Source organism: Tursiops truncatus, chromosome 6, assembly GCF_011762595.2.
Source record: "Tursiops truncatus isolate mTurTru1 chromosome 6, mTurTru1.mat.Y, whole genome shotgun sequence".
Classification (NCBI taxonomy): domain Eukaryota; kingdom Metazoa; phylum Chordata; class Mammalia; order Artiodactyla; family Delphinidae; genus Tursiops; species Tursiops truncatus.
Genome location: NC_047039.1, coordinates 18,242,071 through 18,266,509, shown reverse-complemented (window position 1 = coordinate 18,266,509; position 24,439 = coordinate 18,242,071). Strand labels below are relative to the sequence as shown.

The 24,439-nt window shown below is 49.3% G+C and overlaps 1 protein-coding gene across 3 annotated transcripts in view; it reads right to left on the bottom strand.

The window, feature by feature from the left end:
- The window catches only part of LZTS1 (leucine zipper tumor suppressor 1), a 49,601-nt gene that overhangs the window by 6,611 nt on the left and 18,551 nt on the right, over positions 1–24,439 (bottom strand). For 2 of the 3 annotated variants that reach the window (XM_033857732.2, XM_033857731.2), the window contains exon 2: positions 594–1,061. In XM_033857732.2, the coding sequence (XP_033713623.1) occupies positions 594–938 (345 nt within the window). In that variant the 5' untranslated portion in view covers positions 939–1,061. Of the gene's footprint in view, positions 1–593; positions 1,062–3,768; positions 4,722–24,439 lie in introns of those variants that run through there. The other variant, XM_073805870.1, reaches the window with a different exon arrangement.

Below are 24,439 nucleotides of genomic sequence, written 5' to 3'. Positions count from 1 at the left end.
GACCCGTGAGAGCTTGAGCCAGCATGAGGGCTGGACCTCTGAGTACGTGGGACTCTTTGCCCTCATCCCTGCTAGACTGATGATGAGAACAAATCCACAGGCCTTAACCGGTCAAAGATGCTTTGGGGCCAGCCTGAACTGGAGCTGCTGCCCAACCAGGGCAGAAAAGGAGGGGAAAGCCCACCTCCATGAATCCTCTAAGGAGGGAAGCTGCCAGCTCTCTCCAAGTGCCCTCTCTACCTGTTCCTCCACATGGTCAGCGAGCCCCCTCTCTTTCCCATGAGCTTGAAAATGTTGCTGTCCGTCCTACCCTGGCAATCCTGAGTTATAGCCCAGCAGAGCTCAGGAAGGCTTTCATTTCCCCTTTGCTCTCTACTGAAAGCTCACCCAGGACTTCTGCAGCAGAGGACTGACCAACGTGCCCATTCCTTTGTCCAATCTTGCTCTCTGCTGTGGCTGAGCACTCCTGCCCTCTCTGCATCACTCAGCCTCTTGGAGATGTATGCGTTTAGACCTCCACCGCCACCCCTCCCGGCCCCAGGCCTCTCTCCTGCCTTTCCAACCCAGCCACCCACACCAGAGACCCCGCTTACCATTTCTAGCTGGTTGGAGAAGGGCATGAGCTTGGGTGGGGTGGACGGGCCAAAGTCCACCCCGGCCTGGCCCCCTAGGTCCCCACTGGACAGTGCAGTGTAATCGGGGTGGTGGGAGCCCCGGGCCTTCTGGCTGACCTTGATATAGAAGAAGTCTTCACTCTTGCCCAATTTGGAGCTGGACTTCCCATGACCCGAGTCCTGGGAGAAGCCAAATCTCAGCAGGCCGTCTGAATAGCGATTGAGCTTCTTGAGGTGGGAGGACTTGCGCAGTTTGTACTGGGAGGCCCGGCAGTGCTTACTGTGGAAGCCATGGCCGGAGATGAGGCTGCTGACGCTGCCCATGGTGACGTGGGGCCGGGTACAGGCAGGGCAGAGCGGGGGACCTGGCGTGGCTGTGGCAGTCCTGGCTCCGCCAAGAGGCTGCGGTCATAGCAGAAGCCTCACAGAGCCCGGGAGAGCTGAGACCTGGAAGGAGACACAAGCGGGAATCAGCCTGGGACGGGGCCGGTCACTGCACAGTCCCCACCGGTGACTTACAGAGGAGGCATTCTGACCGTGAGATCTGGGCAACAGAGAAATGCATGTTTCTCCTAACAGAAGCTCAGCCCTGTCTCTGTTATTGTCTCTGTTATCTCATTCTTCCTTTGTCCTCTACTTCAGCAAACATCCACTGGGAGCCTACATCGGGAAGGCCCTGTTCTCAGCACTGGGATGCAGAGGTGACTAGAACAGTCCCAGTCCCTGCACTCATGGGGCTTGTGTGTAGCCTAGTGTGGACTGGCCACAAACAGGTCAATGTGTCCGACCTCAAGTGATCTAGGTGCTACGGGGAAAATAAAGCAGAGTGAATGGGATGGCATTCTGGGAGGTGGTTATTTTATGCAGACGGTACGAGGGAGGCCTCTCTGTTGAGTATCATTTGGAGAGACCTCAAGAAAATGAGGGAGCAAGGCACATGGAGATCTGGGAGGAGAAGGAAGAAGCTCAGAGGCAGCCCCAAGGACAAAGCCCTGAGTTCCTGTGTGGAGGAACTGGGCTGGGCATTTGTGAGATTAGCAAGGAGACCAGTCTGGCTGGAGGGTGGTTAGCAAGGGGGGCGCAGGGGATGTAGACGTCAGAGAGCTAGCAGGTGTCAGGCAACAGAGAACCTGGCTGGCCATAAGGGCTTTGGCTTTTAGTCTGATGAGCTGAGGAGCCCCCAGATGGCTTTAAGCAGCGGACAACCTGATCTGACTTCGGCTGTGGAGGGTCACCCTGGTTGCTGAATGGAGAAGAGGCCATTGAAGGGACTGGGTGGAAAGTGGTGGGCCAGTTAGGGCAGATGAGGGACTCACATGGCTGGGCCAAGGGCGGTAGTTATGGATTTAAGTTTAGATGTAATTTTAAGGTTGAGCTGATAGGATTAGTTAAAAGATTGGCTGCAGAGAGTGAACGAGTAGAGTCTAGGATGACTCTAATAATTTTGTCTAAGCAACTAGAAAAAGTAAGTTGCCATTTATTGAGATGCAAAAGACCACAGAAGGAGCCAGTCTGGGATGAAGTCGGGGTGGAAAATAGGAGTTTGGTTTAAGACATTAAGTTTGCAAAGCCCATTAGACATCCAAGGAGTGATGTGCAGTAGGGAACAGGATGGCTGTGGAGCGGGGGAAGCTGCAGATTTCCATGTACAAGGCGTTTGTGCGGAGAAGCCAGGTTTGAGACTAGATGAAAAAGCAAAGGCAGGAAGACAAGAGAAATGTGAGGACTGGTTCACGGAGGCCAGGAAGGTGAGGGGGAATGAGAAGGCTGTGAGAGAGATGCAGGAGACCCACGAAAAGCAAGGATGAGGATGGTGTCAAGTGCTGCTGAAATAAGATGGTGACTGAGAATCGGTCAATGGATTTGGCCATGTGGAGGCCACCAGTGACCTTGACAAGGTGGTGGAGTGGTGGGAAGAAAGGCCTGACTGGAGAGCGTTCAGGAGTAAAAGAGGGGAGAAATAATTGTATCCGTGGACACTGAAAAGTACGTGATAGACTTGGCTTGCATTCCCAGTTATGCTCCCTGCCAGCTATGACTCAGGAGGTAAACACTTTCACATCTTTAACCTTCAGTTTCACAGACACTTAAAAAATTCTTTTAAAGTAATAGGACTGCATCTCATAATCAATGCTGAAAACAGTAACAACGACCTTGCCAGTCACCAGACAGAGGAATGCACTGGAAGGCAACGCGGGCACTCTCGCAGACACAGGCAAATCGCGAAGCGTCGGTCACGTGATTTTCAGAGCTCGGAAAGGCTGTGTGGCTGTCATGCATTGGGAAGGGGTATTTCTCAGTCAGTCGAAAGACAGATGATCCAATTAAATGGGGGGACTACAAGTTTAATAAAATAGGAAATGCAGAAGGAACCCTGCATTCTTTATTATGCTCTAAATTACCCTGTCAATCCGAAAGGGGCGAGAGACAGCCCAGGTGGGTGATGAGGGTGTATGGGCACAGCTGAGGGAGCCAGAAGACTCTGAAGGTGAAGGCTCAGATTCAAACGTGCATTGTCATCTTGAAGAATAAAGTGGTTATGTTATGAGTGAATACATTCTCTATTCCTATCCTAAAAGTACAACACAACAAAACAGCATTGTGTAAGCGTAATGTATTTTTTCCTATGAAAAGCTTTTATTAAACTGATGGCCTCTTAGAATCAGGGAACCACGGTGATGCCTCATGCGGTCATTATGAGCAGTTTATTGGATCCCATCAGAAGCTAATAGGTCTGGTACATTTATTGAAAGCCTAGTACATAGTTGGTGCTCCATAAATGGGAGGTATTTTCATTGGTATCTATGATTTATATAACTATAATTGTTCTCTCCAGCATTCGTCATCCCTGTGTTGTCTTCAATGGCCATATCTCATTTTCCAGAACTAGTTCTCTTCCTTCCAAATGCAACTTTCCTGTATCTCATTCCCTGAGAGCACAATTTAGGAGTATGAAGTTACTCTGCTAATTTAACAGCTGACAGTGACAAAATGTGTTTCTCATGCCCCAGGTCATCCATCTCTTGCTTAGCTGAGGCCTCCAGGTCCTATGAGGCAAATATTCTATTGCTGTCCATGTGTAGGGAATCTGTTTTTGGCCAAAGGACTCTCCTGCACTCTGCACATTCTACCAGTTGGGCAACCGGTGACTTACTTTTTGTCCATCCAATTACACATTTGTGAGCATCTACATGGATAGTGTTGTAGAGATAAGGCCACTGGCTACGGCATCAGACAGATTTGGAGTGGAAAATTAACCTCTCTTGAGTTTTCTTTGCTTACAAAATAGAAACAGTCATTATTTCACAGGATCAGTATGAGGATGAAGCAAACTCACAGAAGTCAAGTGCAATGCTTGGCACATGGTGGGTGTGTGTGATCAATACAAGGACAGGACTAGGGTGCCATCTAGAAGCATGTAACAGTTGGAGCAGAACGATAACACTGGGAAGACATGTAAAATGAATCTGTCTGCAACTCATACAACTCAATAACAAAAAAACAACCCAGTTGAAAAATGGGCAGAAGACCTAAACAGACATTTCTCCAAAGAAGACATACAGATGGCCAATAGGCACACGAAAAGCTGCTCATCATCGCTAATTACCAGAGAAATGCAAATCAAAACTACAGTGAGGTACTGCCTCACACCAGTCACAATGGCCATGATTAAAAAGTCTACAAATAACAAATGCTGGAGAGGGTGTGGAGAAAAGGGAACCCTCTTGCACTGTTGGTGGGAATGTAAATTGGTGCAGCCACTATGGAGAACAGTATGGAGGTTCCTCAAAAATCTAAAAACAGAGTTGCCATATGATCCAGCAATCCCACTCCCGGGCATATATCCAGATAAAACTATAATTCCAAAAGATACATGCACGCCTATGTTCATAGCAGCACTATTTACAATAGCCAAGGGGCTTCCCTGGTGGCGCGGTGGTTGAGAGTCTGCCTGCCGATGCAGGGGACACGGGTTCGTGCCCCGGTCCGGGAAGATCCCACATGCCGCGGAGCGGCTGGGCCCGTGAGCCATGGCCGCTGAGCCTGCGCGTCCGGAGCCTGTGCTCCGCAACGGGAGAGGCCACAACAGTGGGAGGCCCGCGTACCGCGAGGAAAAAAAAAAAAAAAAAAAAAAAAAGCCAAGATTGACAGATGAATGGATAAAGAAGTTGTGGTGTGTGTGTGTGTATACACACACACACACACACACACACAAACACACACACACACACACACACACAGTGGAATACTACTCAGCCACAAAAAGGAATGAAATAATGCCATTTGCAGCAACATGGATGGACCTAGAGATTATCATACTAAGTGAAGTAAGCCTGACAGAGAAAGACAAATATCATATACATACCACTTATATGTGGAATCTAAAATACGACACAAATGAACATATCTACGAAACAGACTCACAGACATAGAGGACAGACTTGTGGCTGCCAAGGTTGGGGTGGATGGGGGAGTGATGGATTGGAAGTGTGGGATTAGCAGATGCAAACTACTATATATATAGGATGGATAAACAACAAGGTCCTACGGTATAGCATAGGGAACTATATTCAATAACCTGTGATGCACCATAATGGAAAAAAAATGAAAAGGAATATGTATATGTATAACTGAATCACTCTGCTGTACAGCAGAAATTAACACAACATGGTAAGTCAACTATATTTAAATAAAATTAAAAAAAATAAAACATATCTGTTTGCAGCTCTCCTGCTGCACCGCCATCTCCTCTCACTTGGGCCTTGAGTCAGCCTCCAAATTTGTCTTTTCCCAATCTGCTCATCCTAAGCATCTGGAGGGTCACAGTCCTCATGCTCCCTGCTGAAAACCTTTCAAGGTTTCCTACTGTTCTTAGAGTGAAGCAGACACTTCACGAGTCCTGCAGGCCCCGGCAGGCCCTGGTTTTGCCCACCACTCCAGCCACCTCACTGCAATTACAGCCACACTCATTTCTTTCTGCTGGTAGAACACACCAAACCTTTTTCCAGAGAGGAGCTTTTGTGCTTGCTGTTGTCTCTGCCGACAATTCTCTTCCCTTAGCTCTTCCTCTTAGCACAGATCTCCCCTTCTCACCCTTTAGTTTTCAACTCAAATATCACCTCTGCCAGGTGGTTTTCTCTGGTTACCCTTGGAAAAATCCATCTTCCTCATTCCTCTCTGTTAAGCCAACCTGTTTATTTCCTTCGTAACACTTGCTTTCACCTATAATAATCTTATTTTTAAATGTGTTTATGGTGTGTATCTCCACCAGAATTTCAGCTCTAGGAGAGCAGGGACTTTGTCTCTAGAGTCCTAGGACAAAAATGAGGGAAATGAGGTGAAAACTCAGAGAGGTTAGATGACATGACCCTTGTCATTCAACTGGCCAGTGACCAAGGTGGGATTTGAACCCAGACCCAAATTCCATGATCTCCATGTGATAGCAGATTGCTAGGGACTGTAGGTGAGGCTCAGAGATATTAGGGATCCTGTCCTGGAAACCAGGCCAGTTTCAATGGTTGGCAGAGAAAAAGCCTAGAGGGGAAATCAAGCTGTGGCCTCCAGCCATAGCTTCATTTCTCCTTTGGGCAGGTGACAAGGTCTCAGGTACAGGTGAGCTCCTTCGTTGACCTGAACGGCAGCCAGGATGATGTGCAAAGCACAAGTACTGTGCTGAGCCCTAGGGGACTGAGAGGAAGAAGACAAATGACGCTAGGGAGCAAAGGCGAGGCGTGGGTGAAGGATGCTGGCTGCGATCCTGAGTGCATTCCTGTCCCTTAGCCCCGGATCCCCTGCTCTCCACTCCCCAGGTCTTAACACACAGAGGCGCTTTGAAGTTTGAGATTATCCCCAGACGCACTTGAAGCTAAACTAATTACCTTTAAGTGTCTAGACTTGTTTGGTTTTCAACTTGGAGAGAGCATCACAGAAAAGTTGGCTGTGATCCATCCTAGTTCCCAAACCCTGGGTCTTCCCACCTCCACCCCACCGGACTTGCTGTCTCTGCTCAGACACAAGGGGAAAGGCACGTTTTTATTCTTGGGAAAGAAATCCCCACTGGCCGGGAGGGCGTACCTGGGGTGAAAGTGAGCAATCAGGCTGATCTTGGAGATTCAAGAAGGGGAAAGGAAGAGGGAAGAAGGACTGGAGAGGAAAAAGTAAGGGAGCCACAGCACCTCAAGCGGAGCACGGCTCAGTAACCTTCTGCCTGGCCTCTGACTGATATTACGGAAGAAATCCAGCAAGAATTAGACTTTAGGTCTTAAGAGAAGAGAGTAAAGAGAACAGCCAAAAACAGCTGGTGGAGGGACTTCCCTGGAGGTCCAGGGGTTAAGACCCCGCACTTCTAATGCAGGGGGTGCGGGTTCGATCCCCGGTCGGGGAGCTAAGATCCCACATGCCTCACGGTGCAGCCAAAAAAAACCCCCCACCACCAACAAAAAAAAAAACAGTTGGTGGAAAAGCACCCCCTAGGCTACACGTCTCAGAATCTGGCCCCAGGGAAGTCAGGAGACTTGCCCCCAGAACCAGTGGCAGCCTCCCCCTTCCCCACATGACCTATCCCACTGAGTGTGGCTCCTGAACCAAGACAGGCAAGGACCACGGAAGCCTGGGAAGCCCTTGGCTGTGAGCTGCTGCTACTCCCACCGCAGCTGCCCTCTCCCCATCCGTCCTGCACTCTCCTTCCCAAAGGGAACCAGGGCTCACACCAGGGTGACACATTCCTCTTCTGTCCCTTTCTGGAATATGGAGATTAGAGGCATGGAGTTGAAAAGGGATCTGTCTGGACTCAGGAAGTTGAGAAATACTACTACTCACCCTCCCATCACAGGCTGGAGGGGAAGCAGCTACGGCCTTGCCCACATCAAACCCCAAACCCACACTTCCGGGCTGGGGAGAGCAAGGATCCCTAGCTGCCCTCCTGTCCGCCCTCCCCATCTGGAAAGGTCACCCACGAGATCAGGATGCTAGCCTCTATGGGACTTCCCTGGCAGTCCAGTGGTTAAGACTCCACACTTTCAGTGCAGGGGGCATGGGATCCCTGGCCAGGGAACTAAGATCCCACATGCTGCGTGGTGAGGCCAAAAAAAAAGGATGCTAGCCTCTAGCCTTCATGCCTCCTCCTCAGCTTGGATCATTTCCCTTCCTGTTCCCATTCCCTACCTTCTCTCCTTCCTTCCTTAACGCCCTCCCCACCACCACCCAGGCCAGGCTGGGGGGCATCTCTACCAGTACTCTGCCTGGTACTCACCTGCCAGGGGCCTCCATCCAGGGCACCCACTGGGCATGGGCGGTGGTGCTGCCAGTGGAGCAGTGGGAGGGCTAGCTCGCACCCTGAGGGAGCCTCCGCCAGCACCCAGGGCTAGAGGGGCCGGTGCTGCCCACCCTAGAAAACACCCAGCCAGGTGTGTCCTCTATAAGTGCCGAGTAATGTCACCTGCAGGCTGAGCAGAGCTGATGAGGCTGCAGTGTCGGGGTTCATTTGGTCATTTATTCAACGAATATTTCTTCAGCATCTGACAAGTGCCAAGTACCCTGCAAAGTGCAGGTGGAGGGGCAAGGAAGGAAGGAGAGGAGTTAAGTGCATAGAAGAAAAAAAAGGAAAGCCAGCCATTTTAAATATGCTTTTGTGTGTGTGTTGTACAGTAGTTAAATTTCTGTGCAGAAACATAAATGTCCTGAATTCTTATATTGGTATTCTGTATTGGTTAAAGAATATCATGCATGTAATTTATTTAGAAATGCAGAACATTCTATTAAATGTATATGCATGTTGTTAGGATTATACCAAGGTTTCTTTCATTAGGAGCAGATTGTTTTGGCATAACTGTAACTTATGAATGAATGTTAAATAAAATACACAGATTTATTTTCATTATAAAAAGAAAGAAAGAAAAGCCAGAGATAAAAGGGCCAGGTGTGTGTGTGTCCACTACTTCAGCTGCGGTGTCCAGGCAAGGCCTCTGAGAAGGTGGCTTTCAAGAAGAGCCAGCCAGTAGAATGGTCCCCTGAAGGCGAACCACAGGTGCAGAGGCCCTGAGGTAGGAATGGGCTTGGGTTTGGGGGGTTTAGAGCAGGGGGTCTCCAGTGGGGTGATCTGGCAATATCTGGAGACAAGGCATTTTTGACTGTCACGATCGGGGGGTGTCACCGGCATCTGGTAGCTGGAGCACAGGACAGCTCCCACGACAAAGAATTATCTGACCTGAACTGTCGATAGTGCTGAAGTTGAGAAACCTGGCTTTAGAGAACAGAAAGAAAACATGAGTTTAGAGCCTCAGTTCTGCCACTGAGTGTGGCTTGGAGTAAGTGATTTCAGTTCTGTGCCTCTGTTTCCTCACTTGTAAAATGGAAGTAACCACACTTGCCCTGTCACAGGACTTTATTATGAACACAAAAAGAAGTGAGAGCGCAGAATGTACTGGAAAAAATCACCAATGCTGGTCATCGTGTTATGTCTCATTGTTCTCCAGGACAATTCTCTGAGCCATCTGATTATACAATGGGGTTTATCTGAGAAGAGAAGCACCCCGGGGCTGCACCCCCAGAACAGACCCTGGCCTGGCCACAGAGGTCTCAGCGTGAATGCTCACCCCCATTACACCCGTGAACTGGGGAGCAGGCACAGACTGGGCTGCAAGATGTAATCCTCCCCTCTGTTGGTGCAAAGCCTTGAGCCCTCTCTGGGCTCAGTTTCCAACCACAGCATGAGGGGCTAGATTCATTTCAGCTCCTTTTTGAGACCTAAGAATTTAATGAGAGTCATCGATCCCTTCCTCCCAAAAATGTACCCCCCCACCCTGCTCCAACTTTTTGGCTATAACTTCCTAGCATTCCTTGACCCCGAATACCCTTCGATGCACCCAGTTTAAAAAGAGATTAATACATCCTGCTCTGGGGGATCAAATGTGAGCTTTGGGGTTCCGGGGAGGAACGAATAACTTGGCCTTAGATTATTGACGTAACTAATGACTCCCTGCTTCCCTTCAGGGACCAGGGAGGTGGAAGCAAGGGGAGGAAGTGAACTAAAGAAATTGTGTGTCACCTCAGTGCAGCCCTACCTCCCACGCTCAGACCCCAGGGTCCTGCAGCCTATTTCCCAAGACTTGGACAGACCTCGGACCTACTTCAAAGGGAGTCAGAAGGTGGAAGGCTGGTCGGAGGAGGCAGCGACCTACCCTGGGATGAACCAGGCTCCCTCGGGCAAGGTTTTCACCAAAGCTCACCCCAGTTCCTGATGGGCCACTATTAGAGATTTCTTCTATTTCATTCTAATTTTAATCGATTTTTAAAATACCGAAATCCTATAAAAAAATCACCTAAGTAACTCGTGCAGAACTGACAACTGTTAAAATGTTGCCATATTTGTTTCGGAAATAAAACATCTCCAAGTGGAAATCCCCCTTCCCTACTCCTTTTTCCTGCCCCACATCTCCCTCCCCAAGGGGAATCCTGATCGTGAATTTTGTGGGTATATTTGCTTATCATTAAATGTATTTTTAACATATAAGGATACTCTACCTATTGCTTTGGTTTTTGCTTTATAGAAATGGTATCCTGTTTTGTGTATCACTCTGCGACCTTGATTGCTTTATTCAACACTTTATATCCGGGGTCCATTCGTGTCCCTTCTTTGCCTGCAGGAGCAATGATCTGATCCTCACACTTCCTTCACCAGTCCCTACTCAGATGTTCCCATTTCATTGCAAGAACCCTCTGGTAGATGATTACTTCTCCACATACCTCGGAGTTGAGTTTTTCTAAGATTTATTTTGAGTCTTGGAAGATGTCTAGTTTTTAGAGCACCCCCCCTACCGCCTTAAGCTGAAACCCCTGAGGAGAGGAGGCATCTGAGTCCCTTATAGACCAGTACATCAGAGGGCACAAAGAGTGGGAGGAGAGGCCCCAAATCACACTTCACCATATTATCCGGGGGTGGGGGAGCCTTGGCCAAACAGAGAGGTCATCCAGCTGCAGGTGATGGAGGACTTCCTTGCTCTGAGGCAGCCTGGAGGCTGAGGACAGCATCTTCCATGGCCGAATCCCAAACTCTGGAGCCATGCAAGACCTCAGAGATCCTTTACCCCAATTCCTTCACTGCACAGAGGCGACACGGAGGTCCAGAGCAAGGAAGGGACTTGACCAGGTCATGTCACAACTTCTGGACCCGAAACTAGTATGCTTTCCATTTTATCAACAGCACAGGAACAACTGGGTTCCATTTTCCAGACTGGAGGGCTGGGGACCGTTCCTGGCTCCATGTGGGGCATGTGTGTGAGGATGGGATGTGGGGAGTGTGTGTAAGGCTGCCTGATACACATGGGATTCCATCCTGTGGGCGGGCGGCACTGATCCATTCAGAGATGCTCAGCCGTGGGTGTGGTGCCTGAGAAGACAGAAGAAGCTGCCGCGGGCTCTGCGTGGGCCCCAGCCGTGGGTGGCAGAGGTGGCTGGCCTCCAGGAATGGCTGGTGGCTGCTGGGCTGGGACCGGAGCTCTGAGTGCATCACTAGTCCAGGACAACTTCTAATCTTGGCCATGGCAACCACACCTTTGCGTTCTCATGTTCAGTTCCATCTGTGGGACTTAGAGAACTTCACACTCACTATTATTCATCCACATGGTCCTCAGGGTAGACCACGTGCAAACATCAGGTGGCGAGAAGGAGAGGGGCAAGTCCTCTCACAGAGAACTTGAACGTGGACCTCAGCTTCCACGCATCATGCAGGATCTTAGTTCCCCGACCAGGGATCGAACCTGCATCCCCTGCAGTGGAAGCTCGGAGTCTTAACCACTGGACCACCAGGAAATTCCCTCAGCTTCCTTTATTTTAAAAAATTTTTACTGGAGTACAGTTGATTTACAATACTGTGACCCTCAGCTTCCTAAAGGAAGAAAATGACCCTCTTCCAGACCTGCTCTTGTCTCCTTACTGAAGGAAGCCCCGCCTATCATGGGAAACCCCTTCCTCTGGGCCCACAGTTGCTACTCAGCTCACTTGGCACTCAGCCAGCACAGTCTGCAGACAGTTCTTGCATTACTGAGTTTTTCAGAAGTGAAGGGTTATCTCTCCAATGATCTTTAAACCGCCTTGAAGGCCAGGATGGCGCCAAAGCTTCCTAGTATCTGACATCGTATTGAGTATAGTGCTAAGAACACAATCGGTGCTAAATAGATGTTTTTAATAAAATCAGCTCACAGGGAGCTCAGGCATTACTGGCCAAGCTCGTGGAAAGGAAGACATGTGACTTCAACTGGGGTCCCACACATGTGGATTGGAAGCCAAGTCTATAAAACTAGATTCCAAATCTGGTTTCAACCCAAACTTTCATCTCTTGGACTTCATTTGAGTCACCTGGTCACCTTGGGAAGAAGGAAATTTACCCTCTCCTTGACCTCCTACTCCTTTTCAAAGTTTTGGGCCAAGACAAAGAAATATCAGGCAGAGTCTCTGTTTTCAGTGGGTTGGTTGAAAGACAAGGCAGATACACTTAAAAAGAGTTTAAAAGGCAGCACCAGTATAACTAAAGATGCAAGATGAACTGGCAAGACTGTGCTGGATTAGAGCCAGCTCTCTGCCTCCAGCACGTGATAAGTTTTTAATTTTTTCTCTTGTTTAGAAGTGAGGTAAAGATTCTCACTCTACTTCCTGCCTGTTATGGACTAAATGTTTGTGGCCCCCTAAAATTCATATGTTGAAGCCCTAACCCCCAATGATGGTGTCAGGAGGTAATTAGTTTTAGATGAAACTGTGGGTGGGGTCCTCATGATGGGATTAGTGCCCGTATAAGAAGAGACTGGACTCTTGTCTTCTCTCTCCCTCTCTCCCCATGCCACTGCCCCCATCCTCCCCTCCTTGCTTCCTCCCTCTCCCTCTCCCCTCAGTGGGAGGACAAAGTAAAAAGACAGCCATCTACAAGCCAGGAAGAGAGGTCTCACCAGAGACAGAATCTGAAAGTGCCTTGATCTTGGTCTTCCCTACCTCCAGAACTGTGAGAAGTAAATGTCTATTGTTTAAGCCCCCCAGTCTGTGGTACTTTGTTATAGCAGCAGAGCCGACTAGGACACGGTGCCCCCCCCCCCCCCCCACTGCCCAGACACCTGGCAGAAGATGCTTATCTGGGCCGACAGGTCACCCTGTTTCTGGCATTGTCCCTTCCTTACATTCGTCCCTCCTGCTTCTCTGTCCACATGGTGCTGATAGCCCCAGAGTGTGCAGATCTGCCATTCTTCGTGGGGAGCTCTATAATGGATGGACACTCGGTGGGAAGTCAGGGACTCAGAGCTCTAATCCTGGTTCTGGGACCAGGTCTCTTTCTGGCTCCATCTGCTGTGACTTGCCTGCCCCTTCAGGTAAACTCCCTCAGGGCAGGGCCTGTGCCTGCACAGTTGTGGGTCCACAGGAGGGAACCGTCATGTACGATGCATTCATCAGGTCCCATCCATGGAGTGAGCTCTACCTGCATTATTGCATTAGGCCCTCGACAGAGAATCACAGATTGATGGATCTGTTTTGTCATCTGGCAGAAGAGATAACCTTTCAGCATCTCAATTTCCTTCTGTGTTAGATAAGCACAGCTGATACCCACCTCACAGAGCAACTGTGAGGATTAAATGAAATCGTGTTTATGAAAATGCTTGACCACAATAAGAAGAACAGTACACGATGGATGAATTTAAACCAAAGTGCTTGTGAAATAATAAAGCAGTACGGAAAGGTGCTAGACCTAGATCCTCCTATATCGTGAAGTTAAAAGAGCAGGTCTTTAGGGAAGGACTACATACCCCCGCCCCCACTATCTCCCTGTGGTGGCAGGCTGGGACTTGGCAGCTGCCAGACGGGCCTCTCAGTCTCCAGGAGGGTAGCTGGGGCTTGCAGAGATGTGACAGCAGTCCCGTGGCATCTGCCAGCTGGGCTTGGGGTGGGGGGTGCTGGCTGTACTACGCTGGTGGGCAGGCCCCCAGCCAGCTCCCAAGCAGAGGTCTCTCTGGGGCTAAATGGGGCGCGTGCCCAGGATTAATTGACTCCCCTTTCAAGATGTCTCTCCCTCTGCCCCTCTGCCCCTCCCCTCAGCATGTTGCCTGATTCAGCTTTCCTTATCTGGAATTCCAGTGCTAGTATTCCTGTCCTTGACCTCTCCTCCCATTTGCTGTTCTAAAGGAGGGTCAGGGCAGGGGTGAGCCTGGGAGCTGGTTAATCATCTCAGACTAGTCTGCAAACCTCCCAGCGCTTGGCTTGCTAATGCCTGGAGGGCTCCACTTGCAAAGCTCAGTACATTTTCTGTTTTTTTCTTTTTTTTTTTTTTTGGAGCGAATGGATGAATGAAAGAGAGGCGAGGATGGAGGAGGGAGAGGGTGGGGAGTGTGGGCAGCGTGAGGAGAGGTTGAGGGTGCGGAGGGGGGGCAGGGGCCCACGCGGCTCTCAATTAAGTGCACTTGGGTTCCGTGGAAAGGCAGAGTGAAAGGGAAATCGCTGGCAGGCTGAGTCATTCCACTGGGGTGAACAATCGGAAGCAATTCTGCTTCCCACTGCTGGGGAGGAATCAAAAGCCATTCTGCCCCGCAGCCTTTTGTGTGCAGGCCTTGGTGCTCAGCTGCTGGCGGAGCCTTCCTTCGACTCGGTGGGCAGCTTGTGTGCTAGCAGCGCTGATTGACAGTTCTCCCCAGGAACACTATTACCCACCGATCCCAACCTGCCCTTCTCCCTTCCAAAAATACAGCCACAGTTACATGCAAAGCTCATGCAAATTTAACCCCACAGCTGCTAGTGCAGCGGCTGCTCCCACATGAGGGAGCAGAAGGCGAGCCTCATGCACATTCATGACTTGGGTACCACCAGGCACCAGGGCCCTATGAGCTGGGCAGCGCCGGTGAGGGGAGCCGCTTCTCCTCCTAGCGAAGGGGGCAGCAGCTAAAGAACCAGATCTTAAATGGGGGAGTGGGTGAGACATCCAGGAGGTCTGGGAATCTGGCTGGACTCCTTCCCATCTCCTGGAATGTTCCTGGAACGTTCCTGGAATGCTCCTGGAACCCAGGACCATTAGGACTTTGGAGGGCAGAATGCAGGGGACAGATGGACCCCCTCTCTGCCTCACCCTTGCCACCCTAGAGTGCAGACTGAGTGGGTACCTTTTGGAAGGGTAATTTGCAGATACTAGGTCTGCATCAGAACCAACAGGGTCTCGGACAGGGATTCAAACTTAGGTTTGACCTATTTACCATCTTGGTGGTTCCCTAAAGGATTCTGAGTTCAGGTTCAGGTTCAGGTTCAGTAGGGACGAATCTGTATTAAATTAGCCATGTGGGCCCTGGGCTTAGGAGAGGGCAGTGGCGACCCACTGTTAGCTATGTGACATCCCTGGTCCAGGTACCAAAGTTGGTACCTGGTTAGCCTTTGGCAAATCATATGACCCAGCATCTTAAATTCAGTGGGAGGTGTCTCAAGTTCCCTCAGGATCTCTGACGCTGTGGAATGCCTTTGTGGCTCCACCTCTACAGAATTTTGACCCTTCCTTTCTCTGCCCCAGCCCCACACTGTGGTCCTTTTCACTCTTCAGACCAGGTTCCTTGGTCTGAGGAAAACCCAGCAGGGGAGCGACCTCATGTTCCATATCATCACAGGAGCCAGGGAGAGGGAAAGGCAGGGAGCCTCTCACTAATGCAGTGCCACTTGAGCAGAAAAAGGGCTCTAGACCCCTTCCACGGCATCACAGAGACACCCACCTAATTACTCCACCTGCGTATGAGGCCTGTCCTAAGGGGGCGGGAGCCCCCGGGCAATCTGCAGGATGGGAAATAAGTTGGTACCAGATCACAGGTGGAAAAACAGAATGCAGAAAAGCTCTTAGAGCCCAGAGGTGCTGCTTCAATGTTCCATGATAAGAGGCTATGAGGCCCAAAGAGGTGGGGTGACTTGTCCAAGGCCACACAGCGAGGCAAGAGCAGAGATGGGGCTGGAAGCCTGGTCTCCTGGCTTCCTAGCCAGCTTTCTCCCCACTTACAACTTTCTTTAACAAGAGAGAAGGAAGGGCTGGAGTGAAAATATCATTCTATGCTGCGAGGTACTGCTTTAAAAATACTCAGATCAAAGGATCTAGACCAAAGATGAAACGAAGTCCCCTACCCCGCATATCAGCAACCTGTGATGTGTTACCATCAGCCATAAACAGGGGCCGAGCGCAGGTGAGAAATGGTATCTTTCCACAAAAAAATCAATGGCAAACTGGAGCTCATAAGTTTGGTTGGTGCAGGGGCATGTCAAGGGACAGAGGTAGCAAAACAGAGTAGAAAGAAGCAGGTAGAGTAGAAAGCCCTCAACCACCTACAACATCCCTGGGAGAGCTCTGCTTCAGGAATAGAAGAGGGAGATCTTACAGCAGAAGGCACTGAGTCTTCTAGAAGGCAGGTAGGTGTGGGAGAAGGATGGCGGGTAGGTGGGGGAGGGGAGTGCTTGTCCTAAAGAAGCTCCCCTTCCCTCCTCACTTCTGCCCTCATCCCCACCACAGACTGGCTTTTATACACACTGAGTGTATTCAGTATGTGTGAATGTGTACATGGGGTGCAGTGGAAGGAGGCGGGGGGAGTACCTGGTAGGTTTCAGAACTCAGAAGGGGATTGGAATTGGGGAAGCCCTTGCTCTGGATGCCGGAAATGACCTAGAATAGCTTGAAGAGTTTAAACTGGTCCCTTAGGGAGTGTGGCCTTCGGTATTTGGAGTTGTCCATGTGCACCTGAGTGTGTTTTGTGCGCTCAAAGGCATGGCCTGTCTGTTGAGATCTCTGTGCACAGCAGGGGGACACGCCCCCCTCCCCGACCCCGGCCGCCACCATTCCTGATGAGTCTCGACATGTCCCGAGTTAATCCTCTCTTGACGCATCTGATGTGTCTAGCTGGGGAATTCTGACTTCTGTGTCACCTCTGCCCTGATTTCTCAGCCTCCTGCTTCCTCCTCCAGGGCGTGCTCCTGGCGGTGAACTGGCAGCCTCACATCCAGCAAAGGAGCCTCTGGTGAGCATCAGGCAGCCCCCCTACCTTCCCGGAGCCTGCGGCCCCCACTGGCCCTGACAGTGAGATAATTAACCTCTCTTCCAAGCCCAGGGATCCCACAGGGCTGGCCCAGGGCTGCCCCTAAGTCCTCACTACTGTCCACTCCACATCTGTGACACTTTACCTGTTAGGGGTACTACCTGACAGAGCCACAGGTGTGTAAAGGGGCTCTGAAGTGCCACGTGGAGACGCTGGGCCTTGGAGGTCCCTCCAGCTGCGCTCCTATCCCTCTTTGCCCTTCACGTTGCAGTGATGCTGAAGAGCTCCTGGTTCCCTGAATTGCCTCTCAGTGCTTTCTATCACACTCCTCCCTCTGCCGGGATGACCTCCCTGACCTTGGCTGCTTAGCGGGGAAAGACGGACAAGTACCCTTCCTCCCCCGTTGCCTTCTTCAATGTGTCTGAAGGAAGCAAGGCCAGCTCTACACCCTGCTAGCAAATCAAATCCAAGACCACAAATACCCACTTCCTGCACTCTGGGGGAGGAAGACGGCTGGGCACACGGCAGCTGCTGCTGGAGATCTCAGAGCAGATTCTGAGATCTGGGCAGGAAGAGGGCACCTCCACCTGGGGGTTCTTAAAGAACCCTCTGCAACATCTCCTGTGCTGTCGTTTTGAGCTGGTATAGCACATTGGGTCACCCAATCTCCCAATGCCTCTATGGACAAAAACCATATCTATTTCATTGGATTTCTATGAGGATTAAATGAGCAATGTCAGGAGAACCCTACACTCAGCACCCAGTACATCGTAAGCACTCAATAATTGTTAGCTATCATTGTTCAGTATCTCAAACACTATTCATCTTTCAAGGCCCGCCGCAAGTGCCGCCTCCTTCCCAGATGAATTCAAGGCATGTCAATCTCCAGATTCTTTTGGACAATGGATCTCAAAGTGTGGTCCCCAGACCAGTAGCAGCAGCTTCACCAAGGACCTTGTTAGAAATGCACATTCTCAGGCCCACCCAACCCAGACTACTGAGACCCAACAAACTGTTTTAATGGCCCTCCAGAGGATTCGGAGGCAGGCTAAAGTTTGAGAACCACTGTTCCGGTATTTTCTTTGTGTTCTATCATCATACTGATTATAGCCTGATTATAGCTTACAATAAGCTCCTTGAGGGTAGGCATCATGTCTTATAGTCCAAGGAAGCTGGGGAAGTCCTTGTATTTTGAGTTCCATGAACATTTAAATTAGATTTTACCTGAATAATTCCTAACCTTGCACCTCCTCCCCATCTTCCCTATCTGCTCAACCTTCCTATCCACCCGAGACCCTGGGGAAAATATTACTCCACTCAGTAAAAGACTATCTCCCTCCCTTCCTCCCTCTCTCTCTTCCATCTTCCCAGGTGGCCACTTGGGGCTCATAAAATTGACAGTGAGTAGAGAGTAGGGGTAGAGCACACTTCTGGAGTGTCAGGAAACTCCAGATATTTCAGAGTTTGGACGAGGGGTATAAGACATTGTCCCTGCCCCGGGACTGTTATGAAGACTTCTTGGGCTGAGCTGTCCTCTCAAAATGCAAAACCAGGGCACAGGGTTCTGGATCTCATTCCCTAGCACACAGATTCCTTCCAGGATACCTCTGAGTAGCCTGAGTATTGTGACCCATTGCATTGTAGCCAGGTGGAAAAGAGCAGAGGGTACCAGGACTTCCCGATCACCATTGTATTGGCTATGGGGCTCCTTTCCGGGGCTTGTGGGCAGTGTCACTGAAAGATGGGGGTGACTACAGCCAAGGAGACATGCATGAAGCATCAACATGCCAGCCAGACTTGGTTCTCTCTCTGTCCAACTAAAGCCACTGATTCGCAAGCATAAGCTTTCCCAGGGACACAGAAGCTTTGAACACAGCACAGGCTGTAGGTAGGGTGACCAGATAATTTGGACACTTTAAGAGCGAATAGGATCACTAGTATTAAATACACCAGGACAGCAGACATAAACTGGGATGTGTGGTCACCTTACGTATCAGCCATATTTACTCCCATGAGCACCAGGCCAGGGGTAAGGATGTCAAGGAGGGAGTCTGACATCTCTTGAGCCCTTGTCCCCTCCCCTCAGTCACTTAGCATTTCGTTGACTACACAAGGGACAAGGAATGGGAAGCAGCTAGGAAGTAGTGAGTCCCAGCCAAATGGACCACTTACCAGGTGCTTTCTGTACAGTGGTCCGTAGGGAGCTGTGGCACCATATACTTCAAGCACCTTTGCACTGGGTCCTGACCTCATCTGTCCTCACAGCAACCCTGGGCAGGTATTGAAAGCAGAGGGGTCACAGCTAGAAGAGCTGGTTCTAGAACCCAGGACTTGCTGGTCATGGGCCAGAGTTCATCCGCTGCCTCAGAAAGCCTAGTCACAGGCTAAGCAAGGTGAAGGCAGGATTGATACACCGGCGGGGCAGGCCCACCTGCATGTCAACCTCCCAGTACATGTGTCAGCAGACGCTGCTGGGAGCACCCCTGTCTTTGTTCGACGTTCCCAAGTATTTGGTGAGCACTTATTATGTGCGTATAATGATGATGATGGTGTGTCATCGTCAGGGCCCTGTAGATAAAGCAGTGAGCGAACAGAGTCTGCCCTTACCGACATGTAAAATCATGTCAGGAAGTAACAAATCCAGCTTGCCTTCAAGGCCCTGTACAGTCTAACCTCAATCTCCCTTTTCTCTTCAGCTCCCATTGTGGCACTTCCCAACTGGTCCCAATACACAGGGTCATTGACACTCAGGGGTGCACCTGACATCAAGAGTGACCTTGCCAGCATCCCTGAAGCCCTCGGGATTTTCCTGTCTCCATGCCTTTGCTCTTGGGGCTTCTTCCCATCTGAAGCACAGCTCCTTTCTCTCTCTCTCTCTCTGATCCAGCCCTCCCCAGTTTCTTCTGCTCAGCAGACTTTGTATTGTTGGGCAGTGCTTTTGTCAGCTAGTGAACTCCTTTGAGCCCAGATTCTGAGGGACACAGCAAAGGATCAAGATCTCCTAGTAAGCCTGGGCTTTGACTACCGACTTTTGTACTTCTCAAGTCGTATCTATTAAACCTTCTTCACTCTAAGCCCTGTACCCACCTCTGCATCTCACCCCCTGCAGGTGACTTCATTTCTACAATACAGAGCTAAGTAGAAGCATTGGGAGGAAACGCCCTCAATTCCTTCAACTCCTAAACTTACCTCCAATTGACACGATTCCTGCCTCTTTTTGCCTGTCACAGTGAACTGTCCTCGCATCAGGCTAAGCCTTCCAGCCGTGGTATGATTCCATCAACTCCAACCTTCCTAGACGTCTGGTTCTAAGAATTATGTTCTTTTCCCTCTATTTCTTCAAGTTCTTGCTTTCTGTTATTCTCCCCCACGAGCACTTAAGCATGCACGAGTCTACCAACTCCAAAGAAACATACCAGCTCTTGAACTCCATTTTCCCTCCAGGAACCATCGTCTTTCCTCCTGTGCACAGCCAAGCTTCTTGAGAGAGAAGGCTATCCTCACCTTTGCCCCTTGCTCCTTCCCACTTGGCCTCAGTCTACAAACGCCTGGCTTCTGTCCCTACCAATCCACTAGAACTGCTCTCCAGGGATGTTGCTAAGCCAACGAATAACTTTTCAATAATTATCAAACTTGACTTCCCAGTCACTCCATATTTTTTTTTCCCCACTCCATCCTTTTGGAGATACTCTTTCCTTGGCTTACATGATATTACAATCTCTTGACTTTCCTCCTATCACCTTTGACCTCTCTCACTGTCACTTTTATTTCTTTCACCCTGAAATGCTGGTGTTCTTCAGGGTCCATTGTGAACCCTGTTCTCTTCCCCTGGTTGGCCCATCTTTTCCCATGGCTTCAACTGCATCCACATGGTGATGAATTTTGCATCCAGGTCTGCAGCCCAAACCTTTCTCCCAAGCTCCTGACTTGAATATCCAACTGCCTGCTGGCCATCTTCACTGGGATGGGCTGACACATCTGAAACTAACATGTCCGAAATGGGATTCACCATTCTCTCCTCCCTGCCATTACCCACCTTCCCCCCACACGTCCCTCCTTCTGGGCTCCTAGGCTTGGAGAATGGCACAGCCCAGCCAAAAATCTTGATTCTGAGAAATCTGACCAAGCCAGGAACCCCTGATTCCTTCTTCTCTCTCACTCTTATATCTGATCAGTGACTAAGTCCTATCTTATTACTGATTTCCCTGCAAATCCACTGCACTGTCTTAGTCTAAGTTTCTATTCTAGTTCCCTTGGGATATTGACAGGCTTGTTTTTTGCTCTTTTCCAAGCTTGCCCAAGGATTCCCTAATGTGGCAGAGAAGGCCTTCGAGATTAGGACTGTTTATCTTGTATCTTCATATTATATGGTACCACAGCCCTCCCTTCCCTCACCTCCTCCCATTCTGACCGACTTGAGCTCTGTAATTGTATAGTATCTTCCACTGAGCTTCTCCCAGGTTTTCCCACACTGCTCCCTACACCTAAGTCCCCAGGACTTTGCTGAGACAGGGCTTCCAGTCTGAGGCCTTCCTACATGTCCTCAACATACCCTCTGCTTATTCTTATCACGGCCTCAATCACCCCACAGTGCAAGTCCTCTTCATTCATGTCTCTTTCTCCACAGACTATAAGACTGTTTTCTTCAGTGCTGTATTCCTAACTCCTAGCATCGTACATAGTCTACAGTTCCACAAACGTTTGCTGAATGAATGGAGAAGCATATGTTTAAAAATCATACTCTATTTCAGGGTGCATGGGTTCTGTGAGCTGCGACACCACAAAACAGTTCACAGCGGTGTTTATGAAAATTTCATCCCTAAGCCCCACCCTGGGGGGGGGGGGTCCCTGGAATGCATTAGGCAACCTGGAGCACAGCTGTGACCATCCCAGCCCTGCCACGCTCTAGAGGAGGCTCCTTTGTGTGGCACTAGTGCCTCAGTGGCACCCTCGTCTGAGTGTCCGGACCAGGGCTAGGGGCGTGTTGGAGTTTGTAGGCCTGTGTGTTAGACCTTCGTCGTGCACTAAGTGAACAGCTTAATGATTTGACCTGCTAATTGTGTGTGTGCGTTGCATTCAGTGCCCCTATCAGTGTTGGGTTTTTCTAAGTCATCTATACTCTGAGCTCCACTTTGTGCAAAGAATCTGGGACTCACAGAGTGACCACCTGTCCTGTTGTGCTAGGAACTTTCCTAGGATGCGAGACTTCAGCCCTAGAACTGGGAAAGTCCCAGAAAAACTGGGATGAGTTGGTGGTCTTATCGAGTCTGGAAGTTGGGATTAGTACAAGAGAAGATTGAATTAGTCCTGGTGATACCCTGACCTGCCCCTTGGCCTCTGAGTCGCTGCCTGGGGTGATGTGATCAGAAACCAAGGTAGCGTGGCTGCCTCCATTACCTCTCAGGCTGTGATCTTGGGATCGTGGAGGGAGCTGTCTGTCGGGCTGTGTCATGAATTGGGGGGCAGGGGGCAAAGAAGAATGTGTATGGAGGGGATAGGTGAATCATTAAGTTGGGGGGGAGAAAGAAAGGGAAGAACTGAGCATATGGGTTGGCCCCCATCCCCATCCTTCCCACAGACACCAGAGAGACAGGTAAGCAGCAAGTGGGGGAAGGACCTGAAAGAGGTGGAGGAGGTCTAAGAGGATCTGGGAGGGGAAGGGTCCAAAAGGCTGAGGGCAAATCTCAGGGGAGGGGAAGAGCATGGAAAGAAAAAGATGGAGAGGGAGGAAGATGGAAAGTGCCATTTGGTCCAGTCTGCTCTGGAGGGACCAGACAGGGATGCTGGGCTGGGGGTGGGGCTTCATTGTGATGTAAATGCAGTCATAGTGAGGAAGGGTGAGGGTTCACTGCAAAAACAGCAGTGGAGATGAATGTAGAGATTATATCAGAGCTGCTGGTTATGGAGATCTGATTTCTTTTGTGCAGATGTCACATGCCGGGTAAGCTGTTATTAACTAGAAGAAGTCAGGGCTTAGCAGAAGGGAGATGTGTGGTTGAGTGCATCTTAGCATGTCAGGAGAAATCACGTAGCCTGCAGAAATGAAGGCAGCTTTCAGGGACAGGGGCACATTTTAATAGGAAGAGACATCTGTAAAGCTAGTAGCTACTACTCTTTCTTCCATTACCAACAAAAAAAATTTTTTTAAATAGTAATATATAGATAGATAATGACAGCACAATTAAACGAATAAAAAACCAAAAATTAAAACAAAAAACAAATTTAATTAAAAAAATAAAATAATTTAAAATAAATAATGAAATCCTGGGATATAGTTGTTTTGGTTTATTCGTTTTTTTAAAAATTTTTAAATTTAATTTTATTTACTTTTTTATACAGTAGGCTTTTATCAGTCATCAATTTTATACACATCAGTGTATACATGTCAATCCGAATCACCCAAACTGTCCTAAAAGCACCTACCTTCTGCTCTGTTTCTACCCACCGCAGAGCCAAGAATCTCATGCAAGGTTCCCAATGACAGGATGTATCTGGGCCCTCTGTGTCTATTGCCAATCCTGGCTTAGCGCAGGGTTTGGGGCTTCTGGGACTGGAGGGAAGGGGGCAGTAAGAGATTGTGTGTGAGAGCCCCTCCATGCAACCAGGAGCAGCCCGTGCCTCAGCAAAGAAGGGTAGAAATAGCCCCACTGACTGTGAGTCCCTTGGAATGTCTCACCACGGTATCATTTAGCACAGTGCCTGGCACACAGTTGAGCTCAATAAATATTCAGTGAAGGTGTATATAAAATAGATACCCAACAAGGACTATAACACAGGGAACTATTCTCAATATTTTGTAATAACCTATAAGGGAAAAGAATCCGATAAAGAATATATATACACACGCATATATATATATATATATATATATATACACACATATATATATATATGACATAACTGAATCACTTTGCTGTACACCTAAAAGTAACACAACATTGTAAATCAACTATACCTCAATAAACAAAGTTTAAAATAACATGTTTTTTAAAAGTTCAGTGAATGAATGAATGAACTTCCTGACTTAGGTCTCTCCTAGCGCAAATGGATCTTCCCCATTGCAGCAGCTGGAAGTTTCATTTCTAAAACACAGACCTGATTGCTTGAGGCTGAGATCCTTTACAGCCCTTGGCAACAATTGTCCTAATTTCCTTCCTCAGAGACCTGCACTCCCAGGGTGCTCATGATTCCACATGATCTGGTCCCAGCCCCCTTTTCCAGCTCTGTTTCGCCTTTCACCCTCCCCTCGTTGCTCACCATTTCCTCCAAATACCACTCAGCACATCCTGCCCTCAGAGCCTTGCTCAGGCTGTTGGCTTAACCTAGAATCTCTTTTACCACTTGTCCCTGTGACCCCAGCCTTCAGCCTGTGATAACCCACCCTTTAAAGTCCCACTCAAATATCATTTCCTCCGGGAAGCCTTCCCGTGTCTTCCTTGCTTCTTTGTGTGTCATTTCACAACAGGGGGCCTGGAGAGAGCTGATGCCCCACACTGATTTCACCTTCCCTTGCTAAGTCTCTCGTTCTTTACCTACATCCTACACTAGTTTTTGAGTTTCCTGAACACTAATGCTGTTTTCTGTGTCTCCACAAACTCGGCCAAACGACTCTTAAAGGAAGGAGGAAGGGAAGCCAAAGAGGTTGGAAGAAGAAATGTTAGTGGGTTGGTATTTAAAATGGCAGATCCCTAGCTTTTTGCCTCAGAAATTGCTGTCGTCAGCACTGAACTTCCTTCTCCTGGTTCAGCTTCTAACCCAAGAAGTAGAATGGCTACTGAAAGAGTGGCGCTGAAGGAGCCC